Here is a 9,692-nt window from a genome sequence, read left to right on the forward strand (position 1 = left end):
TGTTAGCTATTTAGAAGAGAAGATTTTGCACACAATTGCTGCCTTAGATGTGCCCCAGCAGAAACCTCCACGTAGAGTGCACAGATTATAGTTCTTGCAATAACATGTACAATAAATTCACTACATAATGTGGTGGCTCCTACTACCATAGGGTGTACCCTCGTAACCACACATAGGATGCGACAATATTGGTCCCTAATAAAACGAGAGAGTCATATAAGGAAAAGAGAAAGCGATGTATCATGTTTGTCATTGACAAAAGATATGAATAAGGAGGTCTACAAAAGAGTAATGAAGTGATGGCAAGAAGGTGCAAAACACGTGATTTGGGATGCTAAGAAAGCCAACTTTCAACTTCTTATAGACCAATCAACTTTTTGATCTTTGCACGATGGATCTAAAAAGTCAACACTGTCAAATATTCAAGGCACCCTTTACAGTATGTCGTACCGATCTTGGAAAATGACTTATTAGGGAGAATCTTACGGGATATCTATCCCCTAAAGTGGTTTGGAAACGCAAGGAGCTAGCTGTTGAACGCAAAGTGGACCCGTCGTCATCGGGACAAGCAACACAGCTGCATGGAAGCATCGCAGCTCCAAGGCCTCGTGCACGAGCCTACCACCTTCCTTCCACGTAGTCTGTCCCGTCTTGCTTAGCTTTGCCAACTATTCCCTTGCACCTTCCATTTTTTTATAACTCTAAAGGGGCGCAGGTTTCAACAGGAAATCCACAAGGTGAGTTGGTTAGCGTAGGTGGCCTAAGTGATGGACTTGTGTTCGAATGTGACATACGGTTTTGTTGCCTCTACGTTAACCAGCTGGAGGAGGCGGCATGCGCATCTGGCAAGATTCGGGGCACAATCTCCTAAATGTAACTTGTCCTACCAATGTCCCCACATTTCTTACCTTGAAACTAAGTGACACCCATATTAAATGCGGGGTGGAGTAATGGGATCAACGGTCGGGGCTGGGGGGCAAAATCTGGAGTCGCACTAAACCCCGCCAGCGGGAAAAACGAGGCGTGCCGGCAAAAAGGTGAGGCGTATTAAATATGGCCAGTGGGAAAAACAAAGCGCCGCGGGGCAATTTGAACCCAAGACCTGATCATTCGGGTTTAGTGTCACATAGGCTAACCATCTCACCCGCGCATGCATTGTGTATCCACAACCGTTTTTATAACATTATATTATATTATAAGTTAACATACATTTTCAAGGTTGTCCAAGTTTAGTGCCCGTCCAGGTTTAGTATTTGATTTGACTGTTGCGGCTGCGATCTACTCTGCGTTCGCGCGTGAGCTTTTCCGCCTTTGATCCCAGTGCCCTCTTAAATATGGGTGTTACTTAGTCCTGAGGCATTTCTTGTTGTAAATAGAACGCAAGGCATGCAGGAGAGAGAGAGAGAGAGAGAGAGAGAGAGAGAGAGAGAGAGAGAGAGAGAGAGAATAAACTAGTGAAAGGAAAACATATAGTCAGTCTCACTTCGCTTTCTAAATCAAGAAACTATTAAAATAGTTCGGCATCTTCTTTTTAAGGTTTATAGAACATTCCCTCTCAAGAATGCTTGGAATATTGTCCAAAGACACCACCCACAAGTGTACGTAGATCAAACATTAGCAAGTAAAACAATTGTGAGACAACGAGACCTAAACCGTGAGACTCAATAGGGACTAACAAGGTGGGCAAGAGGTATGGCAGAAATCGTTGATCCATTGGTTAGTAGATTGAGTGACAAACTCTCTCTCTCTCTCTCTCTCTCTCTCTCTCTCTCTCTCTCTCTCTCTCTCTCTCTCTCTCTCTCTTGTTAGGAATTGGATCGTGCTAGCTATGGTGGATGAAAGAGAAACATGGTGCAAGTGTGTGAGTGTGTGTAAGCAAGCTTATCACTCAAGTAAATTAGGTTCCAAGATAGAATTAGCTTGGACTCATAAACACAATCTTGAGTATTGACTTAGCTTAGCACAAGCTCATCATAGACAAGCATATAGTGCAAAATGGAGTTGTTGTTTATTCATTCAAGAAATGAGCCTTAAGTAGCTCTACATCTTTGCTCCACAGTATATGGGATAAATCCACCCTCCTCTCCTTGACTCGCACCTTAGGACAAAGCTCACACTTTACAATCCTCCCATTGAGGTTTGGACTAAGACAAGATACTGAAGATGCATGATCCACACAGGCTAACAAAATCCACATAGGATGGTGGTATCCACACAGGAAAATAAAGTCCACAAAGGATGGTGATATCCACACAGGATGGTAAAATCCACACAAGAAAAATCCACAAAGGATGGTGATGTGCACATAGGATGATAAGCTGGTATCCACACAGGAAAAAAGTCCTCCCCTACAAGTAGAGAGTCTGCATCTTCAAAATGGGTCTTCATAAAAAACAACGCTGCTTTCGTCTTCGTCCTTTTTGTCTTCTACTATGTGAGTTGATCCTCTGCCAGGTCTCTTGCCTTCGTTGCTTCTACTGTTGCTTTTAACTGCTTCATGTTCTGACTTCGTATCCTCCCCTCGAATGAGTACTTCTATCCCCTTTTTTGTGGTACAATCAGGCTTTATTCCATGCGTCATAATGACATGCAACAATATACTAAAATATCCTATGAAAAGGTTTATGCAAAAATTAATGCTCTCTTCCATCTTGGTCATACTCCGAGAGCCCAAGCATGCGGAATTTCTCATACAATTTGTCACAAATTCTTCACACATGGAGAGATTTTAGCAATTTGGAGACTCTCCAATGCCAATGTCTATCCCATTACAAAAGCACATAATGTCATCCATGTAGACAAATACAATTACATACATTACAAGAAATTGTTGTGATTGGCTACAAGATTCCAGTTTTAATGTCTTGTTAATAAAATGTGAAGTACCTCTCACTCGAGGTGAAGTCACCCTTCACAGCCTTCAATTCTTCTTTGGTGATTGGAATCTAACTTCGAAGTTGGCTTTGGATACCTTTGGAGCTCCCCTTTTAGAAGCTTTGTATGCTCGAAGAAGCCGCCTTTGAATGCCGGTGTAGAAGCTTTGCAAAACTTTGCTGCAGCTTTGGTGGGAGCAATGCCTTGAGACTTGGAAGCTTTGGATCTCTTGGGATTTCTACTCCGTGGGAGCAGGAAACTTGAGGCCCGTGGCAACTCTTGGAAGCTTGAGGCCCTTGAGGCTCTTGAGGCAGCGGGTTGTGGGAAAGGGGGCTTACGCACCCTTGGCCAGTAGCAGCACCATGGGAGCAGGGGCTTAAAAAACCCTCGGAAATGCCTTGGAGCAACGCGGGAATTAGGGCCCAACAAGAACTTTAAGGGAAAAGGGCAAGGCCAAGGTGCGCGTGGTATCTGCCCCAGCGGACCCGCCAGGTTCCAAAATCCGTTTTGCAATGCCGAATGGCGTCTGCCCGACTTGCCCAAGTTAGGTAATGCCCAATTTGAACTTTGGACCCTCAAGCCAATATTGACACGAGCTATTTTGGGCTAGCCAACAAGCCTCACACGCTTGGTTGTGGAAAGGCTCTGGAAAACAGAATCTTAAGCTCAAGTCGGCAGGCACAAACTCACACCCCTATTTTAGGAAAAAATTGAACGGGCTTCCCTTGTCAGAATGGGACACTTAGGGACGCTATAGATAGGTTTTGAGGAGTGCTTCGAGATTATGAGGGTGATGAAGCTTAATGGTGAAGCTAAAGAAATTAATTGCAAGTGCAAATTGGAGGGAAATGACACTTAATGTACACAAATTGAAGAGGTCGAATCTAAAGATCGCTTAATTGACCATAGGAATCAAACCCATGAGCTTGCTCACAACTAATTAGTCTAGTGATTACTAAGTGATGATTATTAGAGGTGGAAGGAGAGAGGTGATGATAGATTAAGGACTCAAAAAAATATGATTAAGTGCTAATCAAAGCTAATGGAGATGCTAATGATTAACACACACTAATGCATAATGAAAATCCTAGCTAGCACACCATGGCTCTGATACCAAATGTTAGGAATTGGATCGTGCTAGCTATGGTGGATGAAAGAGAAACATGGTGCAACTGTGTGAGTGTGTGTAAGCAAGGTTATCACTCAAGTGAATTAGGTTCCAAGATAGAATTAGCTTGGACTCATAAACACAATCTTGAGTATTGACTTAGCTTAGCACAAGCTCACCATAGACAAACATGTGCAAAATGGAGTTGTTGTTTATTCATTCAAGAAATGAGCTTTAAGTAGCTCTACAGCTTTGCTCCACAGTACGTGGGATAGATACACTCTCCTCTCCTTGACTCACACCTTAAGACAAAGCTCACACTTTACATCTCTCTCTCTCTCTCTCTCTCTCTCTCTCTCTCTCTCTCTCTCTCTATGTGGACTTCTAGAAATCTGGAGCACATACTAATTCCAAGAATTGCATGGCACAAGACACCAAGAAGTGGTTTGGAAGATGGGATGCATTACACTTGCTTCATGATACCTGGATAGAGTCCAAAGTGAATGGCTTTTTTACAACACCTATGTATCATGGCTTGGGAAAAGCCCTGGGGTTCACACTCATACATTGCACCCCTAAACCCATCTTCTCCAAGGGGTTCACACTCATACATTGCACCCCTAGCTAAAAAACCATCTTCTCCACACGTACATGCTTGCACCCATGCCATTCAAAAAGTGCGATGCACATTATATCACTTCCATGTAGCAAGTGGCTCTCATTCTCATTGAAACATTTGCCCACACAGATGGTGTATGGGATAAAGAGTGGACACAAATGTAGTACGCAGATCAAACAGTAGCAAGTAAACAATTGTGAGACAATGAGACCTAAACCATGAGAGGGTGGGCAAGAGGTATTGCAGAAATCGTTGATCCATTGGTTACTAGATTGAGTGACAAACTCTCTCTCTCTCTCTCTCTCTCTCTCTCTCTCTCTCCCCTTCTAGAAATCTGAAGCACATACTAATTCCAAGAATTGCAAGGCACAAGACACCAAGAAATGATGGAAGATGGGATGCATTACACTTGCTTCATGATACCTCGATAGAGTCCAAAGTGAATGGCATTTTTTTACAACACATACTATGTACATCATGCCTTGGGAAAAATCCGGGGGTTCATGCTCATACATTGCACCCCTAGCTAAAAAACCATCTTCTCCACACGTACAAGATGGGATGCATTGCACTTGCTTCATGATACCTCGATAGAGTCCAAAGTGAATGGCATTTTTTTACAACACCTTTGGGAAAAATCCAGGTGTTCACGCTCATACATTGCACCCCTGGCTAAAAAACCATCTTCTCCACACGTACATGCTTGCGCTGCCATTCATCAAGTGCGATGCACATTATATCACTTCCATCTAGCAAGTGACTCTCATTCTCATTGAAACATTTGCCCACACAATGGTGTACGGAATCGATGATTATCAGTCACAAGGTGACTTGTGTGTTTTTCACTTGCTTTTTCATCTTTACTTCACACTACTCACTCACATTTATGCTTTTTGTGAGTTAGAAATTTTATTTTACTAGTCAACCTTTTCGCTAGTTGCATCAACACATGTGATTGATATCCATCTTGCGTTCATTAGTAATGCGGTCACCTAGGAGTTCAACATGCGCAAGTGGCTAATGTGCTTAGCAGTGAGCACTTTTCAAAGGCCTATAGAAAGGCTATTTTTCAGGTTCTAAAGAATAATAATGAAGATGTTCTCTCTCACATTGGGAGGTGCCTGCACATCCCGCATCACACCCCATATCTAATCACACATCACAATCCATATGTTCAACCAAGAGAAGGGGATTATCTAACATTTTCTAGGGTATGATAAGCTATCTACAATCTTCCACGTATAACCTTGTTTGTTGCTCATTGCACATTCATCTCGTGTGTTCCATATACTTGCCCCAGTCCTGAAGTCTTATCACCAGAAGAAAAAGAAGAAGAAGAACATTAAAAGGCCACAACTACCTTTGTCATTGCGGATTCATAAGTTGATTCCTGAACAGCGAGACTCAATAATCTGTGCTTGCTATGAACAATTTATTCCTTTGACCTAAGACAGGCTGCAGGTAACATATGATAGTGATAATCTAGCCGGTATCACCAAAATGCAGCAGACATACAGTCATATAACCATTAACAAGCAGCAGCTCCCATCCCCATATGCTTTGTCCAAATACTCAATGAGCAGTATACAAGAGCGAAATGGTTACGAAAATGATGCAGTCACACCCTCATACCGCACATCTTGCCGAACCTTCCAACAACATCTCTTAGGGCCAATCGCACCAAATACGGATATCAGCAAGAGAAACTTCATCATTCCAATTGCTTGCTGACATGCACAAATGCTCTGGGGCTGCTGCGCCATGGTCTTACAAAGTATGTGCAGGAGGATTGCTTTGTAGTGCGCAGGGAGCATGCTTTGTAGTGCGCAGGGAGCAACAAGGCTTTCTTGTACTCCAGCGCGAATTGCTTAATCCCATTTCATTTGTTGGTGTTTAGAAACACCGTCGGGGGCCAAAGGGCCTTAGGTTGGCTATCTACAACCTATTAATATACACAAACAAAAGAAAAGACAAAAAAGACACAAATGTACATACCTGGAAGAACTAGAGCCTTCTCTTGCTCATGTGTGCACAGTCATGGCCACATTTCATTTCATTTCATTGCTTAATCCCATTTCATTTGTTGGTGTTTAGAAACACCGTCGGGGGCCAAAGGGCCTTAGGTTGGCTATCTACAACCTATTAATATACACAAACAAAAGAAAAGACAAAAAGACACAAATGTACATACCTGGAAGAACTAGAGCCTTCTCTTGCTCATGTGTGCACAGTCATGGCCACGTATCCCAGAGCATGAGAAAATATCACAAGAAAACTCACAAATGATGTTTGCAAATCTATCGAATCAGGGTGCAGCTGCTTGTGTTGATTCCAGTACTAGACTCAGTGCTTTTTGTTCTTAGCAGTTGTTTGCTATTATCTGGTGTCCCAAATACTTGCCAGAATCTTAAAGTCTCATCACCAGCAGCCGAAGCAACAGTGTAACCGTCTGGGCTCTGTAAAAAGACAAGACTGTCAGAACAGACGAAGGGTAGATATATCGATAATTATAAGAAGGTGTCAAGGGGTTCTGACCTGGGCCAGATGTAGAACTCTTGACGTGTGACCCCTCAATTCAGCCATTTTTACCATGGAAGGATACTTCCACAAGCAAAGCTGGTTCTGGCTGAATCCATGCGAGCTAAGTAGCTCTTTTTCATGTCTACTCCATTGCAAGGCACACACTTGAGAATTAGTATCAACACTATTTAGGCAAACCCCTGTTTGAGTATTCCAAAACTTGATGCAGCGATCTGCTGTTCCTCCTCCGGAAGCCAATAGATTGCTTTGAAATGGACACCAGGCAAGAGCCTTCACAGCTGCTTGATGATCATCAAAGCGATGTAAGTAAGTGCTGGGAGCACCACTGGACATCATGGAGACATCCCACACGTGTAACAAGTTATCATTCCCTCCACTGGCAAGCTGCTGTCCAGACAAGGACCACTTCAAACCACACACCTCCTGCTCGTGTGCACACATCTTGGTTGTCAAATGATCTCTAATCCTTACTGGAAGCAAGAAGAAGAAGCCACATAGCCGAACACTCTCTTAGAGTAAGATCCAAAATGGTGACCAAAGCTTGAAACAAACTTTAAGGGCTTACCATCATGACTAAAAATAGAGTTGTCACGGCTGCCTGAACTTAAAATAGGACCCCCATTCCAAGCAAGACTTCCAACTCTAGCAGTGTGGCCTTTCATGGTTCGGACTTTGCTAAAAGCTGTTGAGTCCCAGAGTTGCACATCTCCATTATCCAGCCCAACTGCTATGTGCTTCCCATCTGACCCCCAACTCACACCAGTCACAGGTCCATCATCTTCACCCACCTGCATCAACTCCTCGATACAGCCAGAGGAAGCATGCCACAAATAAACTGTGTTGCCAAGAGCCACAGCCACCACATTCCTTGAGCTCCAATCCAGCAAATTCAGGTAATAGTCGTCAAGCAATTCAGGGGCATCAAGAGTCCTTTCAGCCGACTGTTGAATCCATGACAAGAGATGAAATTAAGAGAACCTCCTCTATTCCACCATCCACCGTTCAGAGCATTAAACAACATCAAATTACCTGAGGAATGTGGCGAAATATTTTGCTTCGTTTAGCTGGACCGGACTGTACAGTCTCAAATATTAGCTTGACATTCTTCTCAAAACCCTCGGGAGGGGGAGGGGGCTTGCTTTTGAATGCCAATATTCTGCTGTTCTTGTGCATTATATTGCTGTCCTTCAATAAATTGCCAGCCAACTGCTTTCTATACTCCTCCTGCAGTAATCAACAATTAGACTAGAAAGCTCATAACTATAAAAGCAATGTCCCTAATGCCTACTTACATTCAGGACAGGCTGTTCATTGTCCAGATTTTCCTTTGCAAGCATGTAATTGGCTACATCAAAGTCCATACATGTCCGATTTGCAATGAAACGGCATCCCTACAAAGCATACATAACACAAAATTTCATCAAATTCATGCAGACAACAAAGACTAAAGGCTGTCCAAAAATAGAACTGCCACAGAGCATAAGGAGTTCAAAGCCTAAAGGCTGTCCAAAAATAGAACTGCCAAAGAGCATAAGCACAACCTCTAAGCCCCAAGCCTGTCAAAAACTAGAAGTGCCACAGAGCAGAAGCACAACCTCTATCGAGTCAACGAAGCCCCAAGCCCTCCTCTTCTGATACCCATGCACAAAGTATAAATTGACAGACGCAGGCAGTAAACTAAAGAAGAACAAGAAGGCCTTGAAGGGGTTCAAGGATTTCAAACACGAGAAAGGTCTAAAAGCTCGGTAATCACAACTTTAAAGATCCATGAATTCAAACACGAGAAAGGTCTAAAACCTCGGTAACATATGATCCTTTGGAGTGCACGCACCATTTGCTGACCCTTCCTGGAGCTGACTTCGGGTGATGCACGGTCACGAAGAGCTCTACGCACGCAGGGGCTCCGGCCAGGTGTTGCCATTCAAGTTCCTAAACCACAAAAACACGAAAAATGCAGGACTTCCTTCGGGAAAGCCCAATTATATCACAAACAAGAAAATACAGATTCTGCCAATACTACAAAAATCAGAGACAGCCTTGTAGCACGAAATCTACTAGAATGCACACTCGGCACCCTAACAGATGTAGCACAGAATTTCAATAAATCACCTCCTACGAAGATTACACAGGACCACAAATAATCACAAGTTATATGCAGAGCTATGAACGAGCAAAACAGATCAATCAACAGAGCTTGTAGTGAGAGCTTCTTATTTGCGCGAGGCTATGGCGAGTTTGTCAGACTCGCCAAATATCCCGAGCAAGAGAAGTAGGCGGGGTGTCTGTATGTTCTGTGAGGAGGTAGGAGAGCTGGATATATATGAACGGAACTATCGCTAGCAAACGGTCACTAGCAGGAAGGCCCTAATAAACCTCAGGAGCATTTCACACAGGATGAGGCCCAACGAACCAGACCAAAATGGCCATTAAGAAAGAAAAGGAAAATTACCAAAATACCCCTAAAATTTGTGGAAATTCTCAAAATACCCATCTAGCTTCAAAATTTCAAAACACTATTGTGCTATTTTTTACAAGGAATTGCTCCAATTT

General features: G+C 43.1%; 1 protein-coding gene across 2 annotated transcripts; it reads right to left on the bottom strand.

Annotated features, from left to right (window-relative positions):
- Window positions 1–5,943: 5,943 nt before the first annotated feature.
- On the bottom strand, window positions 5,944–9,487 carry LOC147466041 (cell division cycle 20.2, cofactor of APC complex-like). 2 transcript variants are annotated; one of them, XM_086523563.1, is made up of 6 exons: window positions 8,974–9,487; window positions 8,435–8,533; window positions 8,172–8,366; window positions 7,708–8,083; window positions 7,137–7,612; window positions 5,944–7,057 (listed from the first exon to the last, which is right to left on the bottom strand). In XM_086523563.1, the coding sequence occupies exons 1-6, from the start codon at window positions 9,061–9,063 to the stop codon at window positions 6,899–6,901; spliced, it is 1,395 nt and encodes a 464-aa protein (XP_086379689.1). In that variant the 5' UTR covers window positions 9,064–9,487; the 3' UTR covers window positions 5,944–6,898. The 2 variants fall into 2 exon arrangements, with proteins under 2 accessions (XP_086379689.1, XP_086379693.1); XM_086523567.1 differs by having other exon boundaries at window positions 8,940–9,071.
- Between the last annotated feature and the right edge of the window lie 205 nt (window positions 9,488–9,692).

Source organism: Adiantum capillus-veneris, chromosome 1 (genome assembly GCF_014529385.1).
Source record: "Adiantum capillus-veneris isolate H3 chromosome 1, ASM1452938v2, whole genome shotgun sequence".
NCBI lineage: Eukaryota > Viridiplantae > Streptophyta > Polypodiopsida > Polypodiales > Pteridaceae > Adiantum > Adiantum capillus-veneris.